Source organism: Apaloderma vittatum, unplaced genomic scaffold (assembly GCF_000703405.1).
Source record: "Apaloderma vittatum isolate BGI_N311 unplaced genomic scaffold, ASM70340v1 scaffold7562, whole genome shotgun sequence".
Classification (NCBI taxonomy): Eukaryota; Metazoa; Chordata; class Aves; order Trogoniformes; family Trogonidae; genus Apaloderma; species Apaloderma vittatum.
In genome coordinates, this window is record NW_009701857.1 from 68,997 (window position 1) to 93,644 (window position 24,648).

At 36.2% G+C, this 24,648-nt stretch overlaps 1 protein-coding gene across 1 annotated transcript in view; it reads left to right on the forward strand.

Moving 5' to 3' along the window:
* Nucleotides 1-22,481, forward strand: part of NCAM2 (neural cell adhesion molecule 2) — a gene marked incomplete at both ends in the record, with an annotated part of 90,996 nt that extends 68,515 nt beyond the window's left edge. The window contains 3 exons of the mRNA XM_009879308.1: nt 10,440-10,559; nt 12,923-13,044; nt 22,301-22,481. Coding sequence (XP_009877610.1) covers nt 10,440-10,559; nt 12,923-13,044; nt 22,301-22,481 — 423 coding nt within the window. The remainder of the gene's footprint in view (nt 1-10,439; nt 10,560-12,922; nt 13,045-22,300) is intronic.
* Between the last annotated feature and the right edge of the window lie 2,167 nt (nt 22,482-24,648).

The following is a 24,648-nucleotide window of genomic DNA, read 5'->3' on the forward strand; positions in this document are numbered from 1 at the left end:
GCAATATTAGGTATGAATAAGTGATACCTTAGTTGCATGGTGCAGCTGCAAATTTTGCATTTCAAATATGTATTGTATTCATCTGCATTTATTTTACATTGCAAATCTGCTTACAAAAAAAAGGTGAAGTACATTTATGAAATATTTATGTGTATATAAACTTCTGCTTCATTTTGTAATGCAAAAAGAGAAAAGTATTCCTGGAGGATAGAGTATTTTTCAAGGTCACTGAATGACAAGAGTGGTTATGAATGGAGTTTTCCTTCTGCCATATACAACAATGAGCAAGAGAGAGTTAGAACAGCCCTGTCTGTAATACAGTTCATGATATCATTAAATGAATCTTCTTTTTATTACTTCTTTGTCCGTTGTGAAGAAATAAAGTGTAGTATGAAGGAGTAGGATGGGGATGAGGAAGAAAAAGTTTAGAATGAAAATGACCTGCGCATTTACGAAGAAAATAACTGTTTTTGAAATCATCATTCATGTCAGCCTTGAGGTCTTTTCTTTTTCAGAGTAGTCAATGTCTTAGAAGACACTTTTGGGGTCACATTTTAGACCTTTTGCTTGTCACTGTGAAGATGGCCTCTTTGATGGTTGAGGTCACCAGGAATGGGTTTATTCTTACCTCAGGTGGTGCTGGTTTTTTTTTTGCCAGCTCCTGCACTTGGTAACATAGCAATTGGAGTCTCTTTTTCTTGCACTTTGCATACTTCAGAGATGAAAATTGCATGGGTTACAGGAATGAGAAACACAACTCCTGTGTTATAACCTGCCTCCTAGGTAGGTCCAAGACTGCAGCAGCATAGTTTTGTCATGGGACAGTTAGTATTAATGAGAGCTTCCAGGTCAGTGATAACATATAATTCAACAGAAGCACATTAGAGACTACTTTTGTTGGCATTCGGACTAAGTGGTTTTTTTGGAACATAAAACTGAGCAAGTAAATTTAAAGAAGAGAAGATCATGCCTTTAATTTTAACAATTAATTGAGTGGTTTGCTATAGTGCATAATTCTTTGTACACAGGGAAAAGTCAAGGAGATTTTATGCGCTTTCTTCTGTTTACTACTATTACTATGCAGAATTATAATAAAATTGATAATTTTGGAATTTTAAATAGCATTCTCAACTGAGATGCAAGGCTTGCTAACCTAATTTGTCTATAAAGAAAATTTCTACTTCTCTGAGCATAGCATTAGAAAATTTCACTCCTTTTTGTTCTGCACATATTCCTTTGGCTTAGCATTAAGAAGACCTGAATTCTTGACATCTTTCTTGGAGCTTTGTAAGAGTACTTATATATTTGCAGTAATGAGTAAAGAGTAATTAATTTTCTTAGTCATCTGGGTCCATCTGGTTAAGAAAGGCTATGTCTTGTATCTCTAACACTGTGCAGTATTGTAAAATCGTAAAAAAGCTAGTGAATTGCATGATACGTAAGAAGACTAGTGACTTACATGAAACATCTTAAATCTGTTGCAAAGTCTCAAAGGAACAAAAAGATCATTGTAGCTCTGCAGAACCTGGCTGACAATAGGAAGGTGGTGCAGCTGGTAAAACTAAACTATGGCCATTATTCTCTTAGATTTCAAAGGCATTTTCTGTGAAGTTTTTTGCTGGCTTTTATTTTGTGATAAAAAAAAAAGGACCAGTAATGAGCTATTAGTTTAGAATAAGCTGTTGAGATCTGAGTTATAACCTGCTCTACTAAAAGCAGTCACCAGAAGCTTACTCAGTCTCTTACCAGCTTCAAACGGCAGTTTATCACCCTGAAAGAAACTTGCCTACTCATCTTTTCGATAGAGAAAGCAACTGAGCTCTATCTGTTCAGTCAGTCAAGCAGAAAACAGCTCCAACTAGAGCTCTGCACCTTGGCACGGGTTGATGGTCCCCATTTGCCAGTGACTGTGGTAAGGCAGAAGCGTGATGTCAGCCTTGACTCAAATTAGCAGGCTCACAGACCCACCAAATCATAGAACGACCTAGGCTGGAAGGGACCTTAGAGATCATTTTAATCCAGCTTCCCTGTCACCAGGGACGCCACCTCTCAACTAGATCAGGCAACACATCGGGAAATGTCAGCGTCTTGCAAGAACGTTTACCAAGGTCTCCCATATCTGTCTTTCCCAAACAGTAATACAGTTCTCAAAACTACTTGCTACACCATTAGCTAGCATACATGCGTGTGACCTAATAAATTTCAAATGTACCACAGAAACTACTGTGCACTTTGTGCTTGGAAGATAAAAGGTTCGTCTGCTATGAATTTGAGTGAGACCTACCTCACCTCACCTTTTTCTCAAGATATTTCAGTAGCAAAGAACTCGTGGATGTCCTTTTGAATGTAGGAGACCCTTTTCTACTCCAGCTTTGTGTTGTAAATTTCACATGGGAGTTTATCTCACAATAGGATTTCCAGTGTAGGAATAGTAAAGAAATGGGCAGGAAAAACTAAAATACAAGTAATTCTTTCTGCTGTACAAGGGAGTGCAAGAGATTCTGACACTGAGATAGGATATAGTTTGAAATATACAATTTAAGACTGAGACAAAGTTATGTAGCAAAACTACAAGGAAGAAAGGTATGCATTCATAGCTAACCCCTAGCCTCCCTCCTCAAAATATATTCCCTCCTTCAGTAATCCAGGCTGAATTCCAGACCTTGGTATAAGACAAGATATAAGTAGTGGCATTAGCTAAAATCTGACAACCAGCATGTTCTTTGTAGTCTCCTGATAACTGCAATCCCTGCTCCTCTTAGAATATCCTAGTTTATTTTCTGTTTCGCCTTCCAGTAACCATTGCTTTGATGAATGTTTAAAAAGAGAAAAAAAATAAGGTAAATGAAACAGCATAAATGGTCTTAATAAGGGTCTTAATTGCCCTTCTTTGGGGAGATTAACACAGTTATTCCTTTACTATGTATTTTAGTCTTGTATATTCACTCAATAAAGTATTGCTTACTTGAAAGACTTAATTTTATTGTCTTCATGTGTTCATATTGCCAAAAGTTCGGGAGTTCCGTTATAGGAGAATTTTAAAACTAATATCTACAGAAAATAAATTTGATTTATGGAAGGGTTTAACTTAATCAGATTTTATATTTAGTAGCATAATTCATACGATTAAAATGGTTGCAATTATAGTCGCATAAATATTTAACAATGAACCCTCATGCTGCTATACTGAGAATATTAGTCATATGTTAGAAAGCATTTTGAACAATACCTTCTTTTTTCATTGTTGAGGGAATATCTGGTAGAAGTCCAAATCCCCATTGATTTTACTGCATTGTTTTATTGTTTCGTAAAAAGTTTTAAGCATAGTCATTTTCAAGTGGCTGTTTCTTCAGGCTTGAATAAGTGCACAACAGTTTTATAGCAGAGCAGGAAACTGGGTTCCAAGAACCAGAGTAGTATTTCCCTTTGATTTATAGAATCATAGAAGGATTGGTTGGAAGGAATATCTGGAGTTTATCTGATTCAACCCTCTACTTGACTGGCACCAATACTAGATCAGGTCAGACATGGCTTTGTCCTGCTCAGTCTCAACACCCAAGGATGTAGATTCCTCATCCTCCTGTCTTTGTGTAACCTGTTTCAGTGCTTCATTTCTCTCCTAGTGTATAAGTGTTTCTAATAGCTGGTCTGAACATGCCAAGCTGCAGCTTGTGACTGTTGCCCTTGTTATGCTATTTGCTGCTATTGAGAAGACTCTCACAACATCACTTCTATCTCCGCTGTGAAGGGAAGGTAGGTGAATGCTCAGTCACCCCTTGGTATTCCCTTCACCAGACTAAATAAGCCTCGTGACATCCATGTATTGTTCATGTGCCCATGGCTCTTCTTGGCAGCTCTCTGCTGGACCCTGTCTGGTTTCTCTTTGTTCCTGGATGCACAATCCCAGGTTTTGCCCTACCAGCACTAACTAGAGTGGGGCAATAAACTTCCCTCAATCTGCTCCAAACACAGCCCAAGTTTGCTGTGCTGGTGTCACTGAGTTTTGCGGCCTTATCTGGACGTGTCAGTCTGCTGCATGTTATCCATTCCTACGTGAGCCTTTCAGCTTGACCAAAAAGAACCTTTCACCGTTGCCCCAAAGACCTCCAGTTATCTTTGATCTAAATGAGGTTTCTGTTGGGTATCTTGTTGCCTGCATGAGTGAACATCAATGAATAGGGTTAGCCAGATGAGATTCTGCAGTCTCTGCTGCTGCAGTTATTGTTCCTTCATTTGAACTAAAAACCTGGAATTTGGACTTGTGTGGTGTAAAGTACAAAATGCAATCAGTTCTCCTAAGTTCATGGGCCAGTTCACCAGTCTCCATGAGATTCATTTCCATAGTTTTGATTGACTTAAGTTAATGCTTCTGAATTTTAGGGTAACAAAAGTTTCGCCGTCAATGACAGCTGTTTAATTTATTGTCATATAAATGTCAACACTTCAGAACACTCATGGTCCTATGCACCAAAAAAACCAAAAAAAACAATATTTCTTAAAAGCTGCTACTAAAATAATTATTTTTTTAAATAAATACAGTTGAGGTCTAATGAGTACTTGAGGGAGACCTGACATTTTAGAGGTTAGGTTATTCAAAGAGCATTTGTTTGTGAAATGCCTTTAAATTGTGTGGTTTTAAAGCTCAGTATGTGTTTCCATTTTAGCCTATTGAATTATGTAAAGAATTGATTTATTAAGTATGCCTTTGTCTAGCTTAACAAGATCTTCTCACATGAAAGATCAACAATTTCAAGCACCGTCTTTTCCTTATGAGAATCTCTTCTTCTGACCTAGCCCACCTTGCTCGTACGTCAGGCTAAGGATGTGTAAATACCTTAAAACCTTTTCGAAGAAAATAAAGACCAACTACAAGAACAGGAAGAAGGCAGCTTGGTTATGGTAGGACTTAACTAAATAACAGAAACAGATTGAGTATACAGGAAGCTGAAACTGCAAGGATAGAAAGCAAGGAGAAATCTCTTGGAATTTACACTGTACTGCAGTACTGTAAGCCAGGATAATTGGCTGTGTATATTCCTGTCCTTTGGGTTAGGGTATGACATACTATTATCCAATTCAGCTTCACTGAACTAGAGAAGAGAGCAGCTAAGAAAGCTACACAGAAGTGAACTACAGGATCTACTTCATATTTGCAAGTAATACTTTGATAATAATTGAAAGAGATTTTGCCATATGCTGAAAGCAATGGAGAAGCACAGAGCATTTTAGACAGCTGTAGCACAGAGCATTTTAGACAGCTGTAGGATGTAAGTGAAATTTGCATGATTTTGTTTAATTTCAAGTTAGAATATGTGTTTGAAAGATATGTTTATTTTAATGGTGATGAGAAGAAAAATCTACCAAAGCTAGATCCTAGTTGCACAGGATTGTTGACAGGGTAAGAGGCTAATCAGTACAAGTGACAGAATTTTTTCATTAAATAGTCTATGTTATTGTCAAATTGATACAACACAAAGGTGTGAAGAAAATAGCATGATTATATGAGCTATTTAATCAATGGAAGTACAAATACCTTTTGTAAGCCTATAGCCTAAAAGTACTACATACAATTAGTAATGGTAATGTAATAATTATACATTACACTGCAAAGAATGACCGAAATTCCTGATCGAACTATCTTCTCGGATTTTTTAAATAGTTTCTGTGTATAAATTTGAGGGAATGACTTAAGACTTGATATTGTCTCTGAATGTATTGACGTAGGCTTTGCCAGTGATTTCACTGGCAGTAGGATCTTCTACCGTTACGTTTTTTTCATATAATGTGCAGCTTGAAATATTTCTGTTATTAAAGTTCATTTGTTTGTGTTAGCTGAATTTTGACATTTATAGTCAGATGTTTGAACCAGTATTTATGAAATTAATTGTTATTTGGGCAAGGGAGACAGATGGAACTGAGACAGCTCAGTGTGCCCATTTCCGCATATGAATAAACATTTTGCCTTTTCTGTAGCAGAATCCTTTTCCATTTTTTTTCTTTTTTTCCCTCCTGTGGCAATTTCCAACTTCATTTTATCAACACTTCTGTGAGCCACTCTGTGAGGCTCAGCTAGAGAAGGAGTTTTTATGCCCTTCCTCCTACTATGTAAATACACAGACTAAACAAAACAGCGTTACTCATCTCAGGCAGACAGAGGTTTTGGGAGAAGCTCCTCAGATTGTGTCTGAGACTTCTGTACAGAAACTCAATGCTATAGTACCATAGGTTCCTCACAATTCTCCTCACATGTCCTACTACCATAGTTTAGTTATGGCTCTCTTACCATGTCTTTTTCTGCTGTCCTTAAAAGGAAATGAGTCATAATCACAAAAAGAAACCTGTTTAAGCTTCGTAAAAACACTAGTCATTTTTTCCTCTGAAGAAGACTGAAGGATTTCTAAGAGAGTCAGTTTTAACTTGGAAGTAGTAAAATAATGAGGAAAAGATGCAGCAAAACGCTGCTAAATCAAAATACTTCACCTGTTAACCTGCACTGTATTTTTTCTGCCTTCAGTCTGCGAAGTGGAACAGATTCAGACTGGAGGGAAAGAAACAGGGGAAAAAAAACCACCGTGCTAAAATTTGTAATGCTTCTTTGACGGAAATATCACTCTACTGCCACTACCTCAAATATGTATGAGTGAAGATGATATTTCAGCAATGATATGTCTTAGCTACTTTGTTTCAAAATAAATTTATATCCTGCTTTAGTTAGATCTGACATCCTCAAGGGATTGAATTTGGAAGAACATTGTTCTGTGCAACAGATAGCTCTCCACTGAGAACAGTGTATTGATGTGATATTTCTGTTAATTAACCTCATATAAGAGCAGCTTTGGGATTAATGTAGTGTAACTGTACTATTAGTTCCCCTAACCTTCTTTGCTTTGGTGATGGTTTATGTAATATATCACAGCCCTTAGAAGATTTTTGATGTAGATTTCCTTTGGTGAAAAGACAATTTAATATGCCAGCCATTTCCCCTCTCATTCTACTGTAATAAAGTAATATAAACAACCTACCCCTGGACCAGAAAACCAGCTGGACATTTTTATTTTGTTCTTACTGACTCAGATTTATGGTACAGTTTATTTCAAAACAAAGCTTGTGTCAGATATTGTTTTCCTATAGTTCATCTTGACAGCATTTAAAATCCTGTAATAAGAAAAATTTTCTCGCTGAAATACTTTCATTTTGTATTTGAAATAGTATGAATTTTTGCTAATATATACTGAAATTCTGTCTAATATATGATTTTTTTTGTGTTTTTTTTCTGTACTGTGTTTGTCCTTTAATGTTTTAGATTTACTTGCAAATTAGAAAAGATACAGACTTTAATGCTGCTTAAACTTTAGGATTTGAGCCTCAGAGTAGATTAAACTGAATTTTAGTATTTGATAAGGTTTAGTTCTTTTTGGGTTTTGTGTTTCTTTTTTATTTCCAGTCTACAAAATTAAAAAAAAAGAAAAGTAATAAAACACCAACAAAAACCAGTATTCTTTGCATACCCTGTCAAAAAGAAGTATTTTGTTTTAACAACTCTACGCAGTTAATTAAACAAAACCCCAAAATTACTAGTAACTTCTTGGTTATGACGTTGTGCATGATGTTAATTGAGCTCAGCATTACCATCAGAGTTCACAGGAGAATCCTCTGTTTTTCCATCTTTGGAGTAGTTCTTTGAAGTCTGCTCCTCAATGTAACCAGTAACTATGTGAATAATCCCCGCATCAATTATTCTACAACACTGAGTCCTTCAGATAAAGCATGTGGATACTGTAATTAGGAAGACAATACAAAAATGCAAACAGATAGATAGGACAGGTAGAAAAAGACTGAAAAATTTCACATCATATTAAAGAAATAAAGGAATTTTAGTATATTTGGGACTTGATACATGCTAATGAATAAACCAACGGTGTAATTCACACATACAGTGTACAGTTGACCAACTTTTTCACATTCATATTCTGGAAGTCCTGTATTTCTTTCAGAATATTATTTGAAATTTTATAGCTAATTACTTCAGTGACCATTGAAAACTGTAATCAAAATATCCATTTCGCTGAAGGCTATGGACTCCTGTAAGAGGGATTTTGTTTGTATATGGAAAGATTAATAAGTTGAATTAATATTTAAATGACAGATAGGTACCGTAAAAAAAAACAAACAAAGTCAGCTAATTTATTATTTTCTTCCATTCTCAATATATTTCAGAAATGTAAACCACTTAGAAGTGAAAGTTTCACTGCTCTTAGATTACTTTTATGCCTTATATTTCTGTTACATACTGTGGGACAGTTCCTTCATCTTACTTGAGTATTCTAAATATTCTGTTACAACTGAAGCATTTAAAGTGTTCTGATCGTGAATGACTCTTTTCTTTGTTTTCCAGGAGGATATAATTGTATTTTATTTTTTCTTCTATGTATAAAATATGTCCACATTATACCATCACTGATACCAAGAAGTTTGAGTTTTTGAGGATGTGTTATGCTATCAGATTTAGTTGGGTTAATTCCATAAATGTATTTGTGACAGTCATTGTATCTGGACACATAGTGGTGCATGGGGGATTCTAATGTAGGCACTGATTTTTTAAATAGTTCATATATGAGTAATTTTGCTCATTTAGATAGGCCCCAGGAGTCACTCGAGTGTTTATAGTATCAGATCCTTAGTTTTATGTAAACACATTCACGTTTTATTAAGTGTAGACTCATAGTCATGCTTTTATGTTGTTTAAATTTTAAAAACATTTACATTAACACTAATTTTTAGTATGCCCTAAGGTTTATTTTCAGTGAAATTATTCAGCCTTGGAAAGTAATCATATCTGAAAGGCAAGTCAAACACTGCTACTGCTTGGTTTAGTTTTGGAATTTCATCATACCATAACTGAATGTTATATATCATAATCCTTCTCCAAATTCTATTCTTATTCTCAGGGTGGTACTTTATTTTTTCATGACATGGTTATACTTTGTAGTTTGATATTTTTAAGTCTCATGAAAATGATAAAGCTAAACTGTGCTGGAGGACACATGATTCTGCTATTTTGTTTAGAAGAAAACAGTTATCATGTTTCAAAGGCAAATTTATGCAAAGTGCTCATAATAGAGTGTGAAATGTAAAAGTTACTGTTTTTCCAAAATTATTTAAATCCCTTTGGCTCTGCATGTAATGGCAATTCTGTCTGTCTCCTGCAGAAACTAAAGGAATAGGAATTCTAATAAATCTGGACTAAAAAGAATAACAAAGAGTTCTGACAGAAATAATTTTACTTTCATTAAATATGTAACTTGAAAGCAAGCCTAAAGCAACTATCAAAATATTCCTCTGTAATGAAAAAAAGCTAGGCTCCCCAGAGAATGAGAAGGAGACTACTGGCTCTTCCTCAAGACATTATAATTCTATATCCTCTTGTAAGATAATACACCCCCTGCTTTTCTGGGCAAGTCAAATACTGATGTGCTTCAAGTCAAGTCCATTCAATTTATGTCTGTTCCTCGGTATGAATCTGACATCTGGAGAACTCATCACAGAGCTGGCAAACAACAAGCAGGCAATTGCTGTGGGGACAATAAAAGGAAGCTTTCTTGTAAAGGCGGGGTAATGGTCCAAGAACTCTGCATGGAGAGAAGTTTCCAAGTGCATATTCGTCAATACTAGTAAGATACAGTACTATGGTAATGTGTAATACTGCATAATTCCCATAAGGGATCCTGAAACCCAACAACCTTTTCCTGGATTTTGTTTCTAGATATCATGCTGCATGGTATACAGCAACAATATTCTTAGTGCTGTACAATATTCTTTTTAGTGAGTAAAAACATGCATTTTAGTGTGTAAACATGCATAATTCACTTTTTCAGATCCTTAGTAGATAATTCAGAACTCTTCCTTTGATCACCATAGCCGTTTTAGGTCTTGAATACATTGTTGAACTGGCAGAGGATCACACCAGTATTTCACCATTAATGTGCATGTAGCTGCATCTAGAGGTATAAACCAAGGATGATTGATACTGCTCTCTAGGAGAAAAAAAATTACAAGTTATGAACTGTATGAAGGGGGCTTGAACATTCATCAAATGTCCACTAGCAGCTAGGAGAAAGGAAACTTGCATATTTTTTTGCCAAATTCATTTTTCCTGTGCTCATAATCTGAACATATAATATCAATCCCCATCAAGGTCCTTAATTGTTGCCTATGCCTTCTCTGCCACTGACATTACACTCCTTCAGAAGCATAACTTGCTCAGTCACAACAACGTTTTTATTCTGATGAAAAAAAAGCTTAGCACTTGACTGAGTTTGGAACCACTGGACTATTAGGCAACAGGACTAGTAAGTTGCAAGTGAAGCAAATATTGAAATTGCCTGACTTCTTTTTCTCATCAAATTTTGTTCCCATATTTTTTCTTTCCTTTCATTTAGCAATGGTTATTCTCAGCAATTTGGAACCAAATACAACATATGAAATCAAGGTAGCTGCTGTAAATGGAAAAGGGCAAGGAGAGTATAGCAAAATTGAGATCTTTCAGACCTTACCTGTCCGTAAGTAATATTTGTGCTATTAAGAGAAAATGTTAATGATTATTAGAATATGTTCTTTCCAGATCAGCTAATAATTTAAAGTATGATTCGCTGTGAATAATATGTTTTATATTTATACGTTACATCCTGTGTATAACATCAGTCTTTACACTGTTTCTCAGAAATCATGTTTTATTCCTCCTATCCCTCCCACCCTCCACAGAATCACAGAATTGTTGAGGCTGGAAAAGCCCTCTGAGGTCATCAAATCCAGCCTATGACCCAACACCACCACATGGGCCAGACCTCAGCACTAAGAGCCACATCCAGCCTCTTCTTAAACACCTCCAGGGACGGTGACTCCACCACTTCCCTGGGCAGTGCATCCCAGTGCCTGAGCACCCTCTCCGTGAGGAAGGGCTTCCTGAGATCCAACCTAAACCTCCTCTGACACAGCTTCAGGCCGTGTCCTCTTTGTCCTCTCAGTAGTTGCCCGACCGAAGAGCTCGACCCCCACCTGAATACAACTTCCCTCCAGGCAGCTGTAGAGAGTATAGGCCTATAGTTCACCGGATTCTCCTTCTGGCCCGTCTTATGGATGGGCATCACGTTGGCCAACCTCCAGTCATCTGGGACCTCCCCAGTTAGCCAGGATTGATGATAAATGATAGAGAGCAGCTTAGCCAGTTCTTCTGCCAGCTCTCTCAGCACCCTAGGATGAATCCTATCTGGGCCCATGGACTTGTATGGATAATTTATTTAATTATCTGTATTTTTGAGACTTAGACAAATCTTTGCTTTATATTCAAGAGCACAAACCCTGAAAGATGTTAGATTAAGGACTTTTTCTTTTTTACGCTCCGGGTAATATAAACATCTATAAGAAATGAAATGGCCCTTTCAGGGGCCAATTATCAAGCCTCAAACAGAAATCTTAAGCTACTGAAAAATGATAATAAATTGTTTTAACTATGCTTACGTGCAAAGGCTAAAAGCTACAAACCCAATTCTGTATTTCTAAACCTTATGGGCAAGAAATTCAGATTTAAGTATTAAGGGCTAAGTAAGAATATTTTGTTCAAATTATTTTTAAATAGGGGTAATAATAAATAAATTAAACACAAAAGGAGAGGAAAAATAAAGAAACTACAAAATGGTACCATACACTACCTGAATAAATATATCAAAATACATCAGTAACCATTACTAGACTAGTGTCTCATAAATCTATTTTAACTGAACTGTTTCCAGATAGGGTACTACCAGGTATAGTTAAGAATACTGGCTCTATTGGAATGAACAATAAAGTCAAACAATTACAAAACCCACAAAATATTTCCATGTTATTATGTTGTGCTTTTATTGATATGTTTCTTCTGTCAAAAACCAGTAACTTGGCAGCTTTCAAATTTCTTTTTTGGATTAAAGCATATGCATGTTCTAAATATATTGAACAACAGATAAAATAATTTGGTATTATTCATATGGATCACTATACCTGATAGAAAAATGATAGAAACTGAGAAAAATTATAGATATCTTACAGAAAGCTAGGAAAATTCTATGTTGAGATCTAAGTCAATTTATCTTTACTTGGATAAACACAAATATTGCAAATATTTTTAAATTAACTGTAACATCTGGTGAATGCAAATTTACAGATATTTTGAAGATGAGACATTTCAATATGACAACACATACATTTAAGATCCATTTAAAACTTTAAAATAGACATTGCACGTCAATAATTAGTCTGTGAATTTCGATTAGCAAAGTGTCTTAAGCTGGCTATTAACCCTTTAATTTTACATTTAACTTTATATTTATCCTTTCATTACAGGGAAAATTGGTTTTGTTTTGGAAATCTTATTCTTTATGTTTACTCTTATTGTAGACTACTTTAAAAGTATCTAGTTTTGCCTTGACATGTATGTCACAGAGTAAATTTACCTAATAACTATATTACATTTTGGATGTCACACATGGGACTAAAGCTCATGCTTAATGTTAAGGAAGCTTTCCTGTAAGATAGTATTGCTCTGACCTTCAGTGTGGGCAGCAGCTTACCAGCATGGCTGAATTCATGGCTAAATAATTTCTGAAGGAAACGACATTGGAAAGTGTTGGAAGTTGGAATGTCTCAAAGAAATTAATATTTCTTTCATACTTCATATAAATTTGCTTCCTTGTGTAAAATACTTAATCTCCATTAGAACATACCTTATGCAAAATAGTTAACACACTTATTAAGTATGTTCTGCAGTACTTGGAAGGATCATGTTGATTTTAAAGATTTTGATTAATAATATTGTGGTCAAGTTCCCAACTGTAATTTAAGACTTATTGCTTCATTATTTTTATCTACTGTTTTTTCACTTCTTTAGGGGAGCCAAGCCCTCCTTCCATTCATGGACAACCAGGAAGTGGCAAGAGTTTTAAACTTAGCATAACTAAACAAGATGATGGAGGTGCCCCCATTTTGGAATATATTGTCAGATACAGAAGTGTAAGTATTTGAGTTAACTAAAATAGGTGGGTTTTTGGCTTAGTAATATCTGCTTTTAACACAAAGACTGTTGATATGACTTGAAATCTAACTAAATGGTTTGCATACTACAAAAAGAAGACATAGTAGAGTAGATTTTCTTTTGTGACTAGCTTGCTAATGGCAGATTATAAAATAAAAAAAATAAAATGAAATAAAAAGCACTCTCCTCTCCTCTCCTCTCCTCTCCTCTCCTCTCTCCCAAAAGGTATAACTGAAAGTTCAATCTAGCAAGAAAACTATATTCTCTGTTTTATTACATGGTAAATTAGGAATACCAGTGTTTCCTTTCCTTTCCTTTCCTTTCCTTTCCTTTCCTTTCCTTTCCTTTCCTTTCCTTTCCTTTCCTTTCCTTTCCTTTCCTTTCCTTTCCTCTCCTCTCCTCTCCTCTCCTCTCCTCTCTCCCAAAAGGTATAACTGAAAGTTCAATCTAGCAAGAAAACTATATTCTCTGTTTTATTACATGGTAAATTAGGAATACTAGTGTTCAGTTCTCAAAAGTGCAGTAAATTAGTACACATTAAAATTACATAATTAAAGGTTGTTTGCACATCTAATTATTAACATGGTATAAAAGTATCTGTTGATAAATAGTTGATAAATAATGTTGATAAATAGTTATTCTAGAGATAGAAAGCTATATTCCAGTGCTCTATGTTAATTTTAAATGAGATTAATTATCTAAATACATTTCATATTTTCTATCTTTCTGTATTTCAAGACTCAGCTTAAAAAAAGCCAAATTACTGACAAATTGTTAGGACTTCCATGAGTTTCACTGTGCACATCAGTTCTTTAACAGCCATCATGCAGAATTTATTGTCCTTCTGTCAGCTAGAGTCTAATTTGGTGTTCCCTTATCAAATCTGACAAGCTTAGAAACCAAGCTCTTCTGCAATGTGTAATTTCTTTTTCTGTGAAATAGAAGAAGATTTTTTTTATTAAGGCAGTTAAAATATCCTTGCTTTCCTCATACGCTATGTTTATAGATGATTAGGTTGAAGATATAACTATAGAGCTTGCAGTAGCAATGAATTTAATTCATAAATGTGCATTTTCTAATAACTTCTTTTAGGAAGATTATACTACTTTCATCTGACTAGATCCAGTAAAAAGATATTTTACCAGAGTGTAACAGCAGGTTTACTTGTCTTTCTTTTTGATGATAGTTCTATGATTATCCAAGAACTTAACCTGACATATAAAATTAGTTTCCTAAACTAAATATAAACAAAGATTGGTAGCTCCAAGTCAGCTGAGAAAAATCTGGTAGAGCTTTTAAGAGTAGCCTGAGGTTAAGAGTAACAAGCAGTTATTCTGATATCACTCATCCCTAAATTTTAATTGACCTGCTTAAATGACTTTTGGTCCAGCGAGTGCAGTTGGCATAAAAGAAAAATAATTGTAAAGAAGAGAGAGGGGAGTAAATACAATATAATATGTAATACAAGATACAACATCGTTTTGTGAGATTGAGCTTCCTCATTAGATTACAATGCCTCTGATCATTTGTAATTCAGAAGTTAAGAAGTTTGACTATAATATATGCATGCAGTATATGAAATCTAATCTGTGTGATTTAGTAAGCTAAATGATTTGGGGTCTGTGGAAAACTGATTTTGATCTAGTGTTTTGACTAAGGTACAGTATTGTAGTATAAAAGATTAGTTTTCACAGGTATTGTAGAAAGATTAATGTACAGTTTAAGGAGTAACTGGAAACTTAATATGTTACTGAAGAAGACAGCTTTTACTTAGACCTCAAATCCATATCTCCTTAAGCTTCCAATTGAAAAAGTGATTTGATTAAATTAAAGGCCTTCCTACAACAAAAAAGCACAATAATTTTTCAGTGTTTTAATCAGAATGAATGGATGCTCTTTAAAGTTCCTAATTATCTGTTGACTGCTTCTCTTCTATCATCCCCATTGGTTGTATTTAATTAGCATTCCTATAACTCTTGCCAGTCTCATTACTAGCACCTGGACTAATATGTTTGCTTGCATGTTTAAAAAGCATATTAGATAACAGGCTATGTATCAGCAGCTTTTTCTTCCCTGTCTTTCGTAATAGCTTATGTCTTACGAAGAGTCAGTTCCCTCATATTTAAGTTTTCTACAGTTTTTTGTGGTTTTGGTTTGGTTTTGTTTTTTAAGCTTGGAGGACAACCTTTAAGATACGAGAGCAGTATTATATCCTCATTTAGGGAAATTGGTAAGTTTTATTTTTTCTGGAAATCACATATTTCGTTCTGTCAAGTATTTCTTTCCTACCTTTAGTTTATTCTTATTATGAGCAGGTCTTACTAATTATAGTCAGATATTAAGAATCTTCATGTTTTGTTCTGTATCCCAGAGTAGGTACTATGCAATCTGTATGAGCAGTAGCCTCAAACTGATTTATGCTGTTGCACAAAGAAAATCAAGACAGTCTTACAAATCTTCACTGGTGTAGTCTGAAGATGATGGTGTACATTGACTTCAGAGTTACTTTAGAAAAGAACAGGAGGAGAAAGACAAGGGAAAACTGTTCTCTGGTAGCCAGCTGGGAAGAGTTTCCCTAGACCTGATGGAGATTCCCTAGACCAGCATCCTGTCCGATGTGGAAAGTGGCCACCTGACCGTATTTGTCATAGCAACTGTGTAATTTTAATGGAGACCAGTTCAAGCTTCCCTTTGGCTCTTTCTGCTTATCATATTGTTAAAGTTGGTTGGGGCACACATGATGAGGTGCCGGTGTCACACAATGGATGTTAAGCTTTATGCATATAAATTAATGGGGAAATGTGTACTGAATTTGTAAATGGCTAATATCTGTTTTGTTATTTATCAAGAACTATCATAATAAATTATAAGTTGGAGGAGAGGGTTGAGGAGACTGTACAGACTGAGGGAAAGGTGAGGAGATAAAGAGGGCAGGGAGGAAGGAGTGTCTGGGATACAGGAGAGAGACTACCACAGCAGCTCAGGGCTGGTGGGTGACCAGGCACAGACCAGCGAGAGAAAGACAGGCTACAAAGTGGACTTTGGCAGGTGTTACTTAGCTTAAGCTTAGCAGCAGAAACAGCATCCTGCAGACAATGTGTGGTCCCTGTACAGGAGTAATCACGCTTGACTCACATAGTCACAAGCAGAAGTTTGTGCTTATTGCTCAAGTGCGTTTTGACTCTGATGGATATTCTATAGCTGCCCACGTTGCAATTGTGAATTTGTGCTCATAATGTTGGCCCACTGTTCTCTGCAAATACACATCACACTGTTATCTTGCAGAGATTTGCTCCCAGCCTTCATTTATGGCTTTGATACCATATCCTAAATTACTTCATAATCATAGAACGTTAGATTTTGGAAGGGACTTCTAGAGATCATCTAGTCCAGCCCCCTGCCAGAGGAGGATCACTTAGGGCAGGCCACACAGGAACACATCCAGGGGAAAGGTCACAAAGTTTATTTTGGAATTGAAATTAATGAGTTTGATAACATGATGAGCCAATGAGATTATTACTGCTTCGAAGAAGGAGCAGTAAGATTACTGCAAACTCTGCCACTTTTGTTTCTTGTTCCACACCCATTCTCTGCCTAATCAAGAATCATAGAATCATAGAATGTCAGGGGTTGGAAGGGACCTCTAGAGATCATCTAGTCCAACCCCCCTGCCAGCACAAGATCCTCTAGGGCAACCACACAGGAACGTATGCAGGAGACTCCACAACCTCTCTGGGCAGCCTGTGCCAGGGCTCTGTCACCCTCACGGTAAAGAAATTTCATGTTGAGGTGGAACTTCCTGTGTTCTAGCTTACACCCATTATTCCTTGTCCTGTTACTGGTCACCACTTTAAGGAGACTGGCACCTTCCTCCTGAGACCCACTCCTCAGGTATTTATATACATTAATAAGATCCCCTCTCAGCCTTCTCTTTTCAAGGCTAAACAGCTCCAGTTCTCTCAGTCTCTCTCCATAGGAGAGATGTTCAAGTCCCATGATTATCCTCGTAGCTCTCTGTTGGACTCTGTCCAGTAGATCCCTGTCTCTCTTGAATGTTTAAAGAAAAATTATTGAAATTGGTTTCTTAGTGATTGGAAAAGGTAGTTTTGTATCTATAGTTTTGAGTCACACAATGTCAATAGTAAACTAGGAAAACAAAAAAAAGGGCAGTAGGATTGATTTTGTTTTTCGCTGGGAGGCCAATTTTCCATAAAAACTTTGAATTAGAATAAAATAATAATCCAATAAAAAATCTGTCTTTGAGGGTTATTAACATTTTAGGTGATAGCAAAAAAAAATTTAATAATATCCTATTTTGAAAAACAGCAACAGTATTTAATTTTATTTTATGTTTTTACCTTTACAGCCGTAATGACGTTTGGAGGAAACATTAGAGGAGCAATTAGTTTTTGAGGCTTAAAACTTGTTCACTATGTTACCATTTAACAGCCAAATATTTTTGCATGTCAAGTTCCCCTTTACTTGCCAGATCCTTGGGCTTTGGTGCATTTTAACAGTATGTATGCTATCAGCTTGTTTGTGCTTTGCTCAGTATTTCATGTTTACTCAGACCTACAAAGCACCATCCCAGTGTAATGAATTTTTGTGAAGTCACTGCTCTAAACTATCAGATTGTTTTCCATGAGGGTTTCTTGATATTTTTCTTCCTACTAGCTTTCAAGATATTGTAGCATCTCTTGCCCTTCTCTTATCACAGGGACCACCATAATAACGAATTGGTCTGAGGTGAACTTTTAGCACCACAATTTAGGGAGAAAGGAGAATACAGGAAAGGGTTGAAGGGAGTTAATCACTTTTCCTCACTTTTTATGAGTTCCCAGAGAAAGTGATCTTGGGTACAATGTAAAATGCCCGTTAAAGAGAAAGATGTTGTTTTCTAGACTAGAAAATACTTAGGTGCCTAAACGGTGGGTTAGCTTTACTTTCACGATTGTCAGATGCACCCTTAATTTTGAGAAGCAGCCAAGTCATGGTAGACTGGAGTTTTCAGTGCTTTGTTTTATTTTTTATTTTTTTTTTGGGGGGGGGGGGTTGGTATTTAGGTGTTTAAGTTGCTCACAGGTGTGTTACAAATCCAGCTCTCAGACACTTCTGAGATATATTTGGTTGATGCTTATATTTAAAGCCAACACACACAATCAAGAAATAATTTTATATATGTATATATGTAATGTCATTAGTCTGTGGCATCATGTCAGGATTGTTTCAACCAAAGCCTTATGCTGGGAAGAGGACAGTGTGAATCTAAGGCTTAAGAGTAATGGAAGTCGGCAGTAATTTTCTTAGAGAATGCCAGTCATTGGTTAGTCTCACAGCAGCTGTGACCTTCTGTAAAGGAGTATTTCTGCGTTACATGAAACAAAATGAAATGCAGATAAAGAAAAAGTTTAATATCTGAGGTTACAGATCTGATTGTGCTTTCTGAAAATGTACATTTGTTGGTAGACATTAATGATGCAACTGCTAATAATAAATGATTATTGAAAACATATTAACTCAGCTCTCAAACTAGATTGTAGTTTCTGATTTAGAAGTTTCATTTCTTGCAGAACACTGTGCCTATGTAGAGCTTTCTATAAATTTTAGGCATTATTAATAATAGAACAGCCTAGTAAGGTATGAAGTGTTCTTTTGTGGGTCTGGTTTTTGCTCTTTAAGCTACCAATTAAAGGGTCTGAGCATAAACAGGGAGATTTGTAGGAAGATTTAACTGACAGACTCTACTTCTGTTTTCTCATCCCTCTCTTACCATTTCTACACTAATAGTAAAATAAATCTGGACACGTTACTGAGCTCTACTGAGTAAACAGTTCTTGAAAACATGTTAAATAACAGCTACACTGAAGTACACTTGCAGTTCTTTTACTTTTTTTCAAGTTGCCAAATCCAGACTGTATTCTTGGAGACTTCATCTGTTTATCCTTAAGAGAAGACAGCTTGCTTTCCAGATATTTTCTTTATTCTTTTTTCTCCTAACTTATGTTTGTCAGTCTTTGTAAAAGGTTTTGTTGTCTTTGAGCTCAAGGCTTTGACTTTATTTCATTTATATCAATCCATCCAGTTGGCTTCACTTCAACTAAGCTTAGGGTATCACTTCTCTGGCATAGCATGCTGGAGTCCTGTTAGATTTTGGCTCTTCCCTTATACTCCACCTGACCAACCTGTGGAACAACTGCCTTTTCACTTACATCTGCAGAAGAGCAGCCTTCTGTAGAAATCTCTATAGTTTTCCTTCCAATCTTAAGCTCATTCTATTAATCATATTTAATTCGACAGTTTGTTTTCAAAATACGGTCATATATCTGTTTGCAGTGCTGTCTTTTCCACTTTCAGAAACCAGATTAGCCTGAATCTTTATTTTCCAGTTCTGAACCTCTTTGGAATTCCTCAGTATATTCACATGGTCGTATGTGCACACACCAAGGTCATGTATGGATCTTCTCATTTCCCTCATGTTGATTCTTTGGAATCTGGATGTTTTGGTTCTGTTTGTTTGTTGTTTTGTGGGGTTTTTTTTAACTCCTCCCAGACTTCACCAATTTAAACAGCCATTAAAGTATGGTACTACGTAACATTGCTACTCCTAATATTACTAGAAGGGATTTGCATATACATATTACAATCAATATTAGTTCCTTTTATTTTAGCAGTGCTATAGAAAAATATATTTTGTAAAAGTTGTTTGATATAGTGGTAATATAATTGGATTCACTCGATGGAATGTAAATATAGGTGGATTCCTAAGGAGCATATCAGGTGATTGCAACAATCCATGAGGATGTGGGAAAATATCATTGACAGAAAATACCAGTTTCACTTTATGATGAGTAAACTATTTTTACTGCAGGATTTTGAGGAGTTTTCATGACTTCTGCTATGAGTACTGTTACAATGTTTTTCATGGATCTTTCTGCTGCACCAAATAGGCACTTTCACCATGCTGCAAATGGTCCTGAAAAGATGTTTTACGGTATTTTAATCATTGCCAGAACTATCTGTGTGAGTAACAATGCTAGGGCAGGAGAAGAAAGAAACAGTTTAATAAAAGGTGAAGTCAGTATGGAAAGACCACCACAGCACAGCAAATAACTTATTGCAGCAGTGCACATAAGGGAGTTTAATCTGTCACTTGATTTTTTGAAGACATGACAAAAAATAACCAGGCATAAGGGGCATGATTGAGCCCTGAACTGTCAAATTCGAATGCTATTTTCTTTGACACTTGCATCAGTCAAGAGCAAGATGCTTCAGCAAAGAGCCTGAATATAAGCTTCTGAGAAGCACAGTAATCTGCAGCAAAAAAGTTACACTTTCCTGTATTTGAAGGGTTGGGTTTTTTTCCAGAAAGCTTATACTTTTTATACTGTGTCTGTTTTGCTGTTTGTATTGGATGACCAGGATCTGGCCCTTAGCTGTAGTTTTTGCCACTTTATTGTACCTCAGTGTTCAGTAAGAACAGGACTGCATGATTTCTTACTGTGTGTTATTGATACTTCTTTGAACAAGATGTCTTTTGTGTTTGGCAGTGTATATTGTTTTATACTTATTAGTTATTCTGTAATTCTCATTTGTGTAAAGAATAATTTTAATGGTTTGACTCTGGCAGCCAGGTGCCCACACAGCCATTCTGTCACCCCCTGTTCTCTGCTAGACAGGAGGAGAAAATATATCAAACGGCTCATGGTTTGAGATAAGGACAGGGGTATCACCTGTATCTACCATCTGGACAAAACAGACTCAATTTTGGGGAAATTAGTTAAATTTATTAAAGAACAAATCAGAGAAGAGTAGTGAGAGATAAAAACAGATCTTAAAATAAAGAAAAGACAGCAGCACCTCCCCACATAGCTCCCTTCTTCTCAGGCAAAACATCAATCCCAGTATGGATATACAGTGCAGGGGGACAGGGAATGGAGGTTACAGTCAGTTCATCTGATGTCATTTCCACCGCTGCTTCTTCCTCCAGGGGAGGACTCCTCACTCTTCCCCAGGGCCATTGTGGGGTCCCTCTCACGGGAGACAATCTTCACACAACTTTCTCCAACATGAGTCCTCTCATGAGGAGTAATTCATCACAAACTGCCCCAATGTGAGTCCTCTCATGAGGAGCAATCTGCCCCAATGTAAGTCTGAGGTGCAGTCCTTCAGGGGGAAACCTCCAGCGTGAGTCCCCCATGACATCACAAAAGTCCTGCCAGCCAACCTGCTCCAGTGTGGGCTTCTCTCTCTCCACAGGCTACAGGCTCCGGCAGCAACCTGCCCCAATGCGGGCTTCCCACGGGCCACAGCCTCCTTCAGGCATCCACCCACTCCAGTGTGGGGTCCTCCATGGGCTGCAGGAGGAGCTTCACCATGGTCTTTACCACAGCCCGGGGGAGGCTCTCTACTCTGACGCCTGGAGTACATCCTCCCCCCTCCTTCTTCACTGACCTTGGTGTCTTCACATATCCTCACTCCTCTGTCTCTCTGCCAGTTGTTGTGTGGCGCAGTACTTTTTTCCCCATTTCTTAAATATGTTTTCACAGAGACGTTCCTCTACTATCATTTTACTGATAGGCTCGGCCTCGGCCAGCGGCAAGTCCCTATTTGGAGCCGGCTGTCATTAGCTCTATCAGATTCAGGGGAAACTTCTGGCAGCTTCTTGCAGAAGCCACCCCTACAGCCCACCCCCATTGAAATCTGGCCAGGCAAACCCAATACAATAATTAAATACGTTATGCACTAAGAAAAGCAATTGCAAAGGTAAACATTCCAGTTTATGAAAGATGAAGGTGAAGATTGCAACTGAAGTCCTCATTTGTTCTTTTTGCATAGGTGTGTAAATAATTATCATTATGTTCCCCAAGATAAACATCAGTATTTCACTGAATCACAGAATCACAAAATGTTAGGAGTTGGAAGGGACCTCAAAAGATTGTCTAGTTCAACCCCCTTGCCAAAGCAGGATCCTCTAGGGCAGGTCACACAGGAACACATCCAGGCAGGTTTTGAAAGTCTCCAGAGACAGAGACTCCACAACCTCTCTAGGCAGCCTGTTCCAGTGCTCTGTCACCCTCACAGTGAAGCAAAATATATTTGAGCAAAGTATAAATTTGAAAAAAGTATAAATTGAATCTCTGTAAATAAAACTTCTTATTTTTTGTGCATCATGTAGATGCACAGTTTAGAGAAACGAGGTTTTGAGAATTTAAACTAATATTTGCTTCTTTACAGAAAGATAAGGAAGACCAGTGGCTAGAGAAAAAAGTGCAGGGTAGTAGAGACCACATCATCTTAGAGCATCTTCAGTGGACCATGGGTTATGAAGTACAAATTACAGCTGCGAACAGATTGGGTTATTCTGAACCAACATTGTATGAATTCAGCATGCCACCAAAGCCCAACATTATTACAGGTAAGTTCATATTAGAGTGTTTTCTCTCTATGAATTTTTGCTACTTTTATTACACTAATGTGTAGTTGAATATAAGGTAACAGAAGTTTTCTTTAACTAACAAAGCCTGAGACCCAATACTGTCTTATTAGCAAAGACTTGATTCCAAACCCTTAAATGGGACCCTGTTTCCTACTTTTCTCTTAGTAGTAATTTGTAACTACAGAACAAACATTGAATCTTCAACCCAGATGATGACAGTTAAAAAGAAATTAGTATTTAAGATACACCTGCTACACATTTTTAAATTGCCTTGTACCCCACCTATTTGTCTGTTGTAAGCAACATAGTTGTTAGAACTCTTGATTTCAGTCCTATCTGTACATATACTTCAAGATACACATGTAGTAAAGGTGTTTATTCTAGTGTCAAATGAGATAAAAACTTCAAATAGTCTTGGTTAGATACCATCTTACTGGTGGTAACCCTGCATGGTGAGCATAAATCCTTCTATTATGTCTATTTACAAGCTCTGAAATCTATAGAAATATTGTTCATATTTGTAGGGGTGTGAATAGGAAGATCTGGGTTTTTTTTAAGGAAAACTGCATAGTAACGTTCAGTAATTTATGAAGTTTTAATGCTTCCCAACATAAAGTTAAATTTTGATGTAAGAATACAAAATTACTTCATTCAGAATAAACTTGAAAATATAATAATAAATATAGTGGACACTAAATCAAAACATGAACCATATCAATACTTGCATTTTAACCTGAGCATCTGACTAGCATTCATCTTAATAAAGTAGCAATGAATTTGAATGAGTCATAGACTACTGTGTCATCAGAAAAGGTTGAAATAACTGAGTAAGTTTTTTTCTTTCTACTGCAAGTTTTCTTCAGGTATATTTTCAGGGAAGTTATCTCAAGATATCTGCAGCATTTTTTAATATTCCCCAGCAATTTGTTAATAATGGAAGCACTGTTACTTGCATTCATAGAAAGGAACCGGCATTCGTAATTCATTAATAGGTTCAGATCCAATTCTAGTACAAATGTTTGGTTTATCCACTTGAATTGCAATAGTGAGAGTTGATTTGCATCTTGACTGAAATTCAGGGCCTCAATAGGCCCTGTGTACTTGTTTTTAAACAGATAGTGCATTGTGACTGCCATCATTCAGAAATAAAATTTCACATGATCGAAAAAGAAAAGAGAAAAAGAAATTTAGGAAAACATTGTCCCAAGGAAATAAAAATATTTATCAAGTAGAAAAATAAATAAATAAAACATTGTTTAGGTAAATGGAGGAAATAATCAATGTTTCAATTTTGTATGTTTGAAACACAAGTCTTACTTGTTTTTCAATGCAATCTAACTTTAACCTGTTATAATTATTTCAATATTCTATTTTACTGCCACAGCTGCTGCAACTGAGAGAAACATGATATGCCTCCATAAGTAGTAATGTAGGTAGTCTCTAGACATTCAAGTAAAAAGCAGTTTAGTTAATTTAGTTTCAGAAGATAGAACATTTTTGTCTGAACATGGTTTTATAGGTATTTAGGGGCTTTTTCCTTTCAGTGCTCTCCTGTAACCTCTAAGTAGTTGTAACAAGTCTATTAAGCTATTTAACATCAGGTCTTCTTTATATGAATCATTATTGCAATTATGATTGTGGAACTAATTAGTTTCCTTGACAACTGTTTTTGCAAAGCCTGAAAAGAGTGTGAAATTCACATAAGAACATTCTGTAGGCAATTTCTAAAAGTATATAAAAAGACACTTAGAAGCAATGGAACATTAATGTTCATGAGTCAGTACGGTTATCTTGTTTTGAAATGGCATAATATTATCATTGCTATAGAATATATATATATGAGTTTGTTGCAAAAGTATGAACCTACTCTTTTAAGGCTTGATAGATAATGTGTATAAAATGCTTAACTTGGAGTAGAATGATTCTGTCTTATATCAGTTAGTGACCTCGAATGATGCAGTATTTGTCTGCATTGAGGCTTAGGTATTTACAGCTACCGCTGGGTCTGAAGAAGGTCATAGGGAACAAGAATGAAATTAGATAAACTTCTGAATAAAATCTGCATCACCTGTTCTGTGCTCACTTAGCAGCTTCTGATGACTGGTTATTCATGTAATTATTAGAAAAGTTCCTAATATTCCTGAAG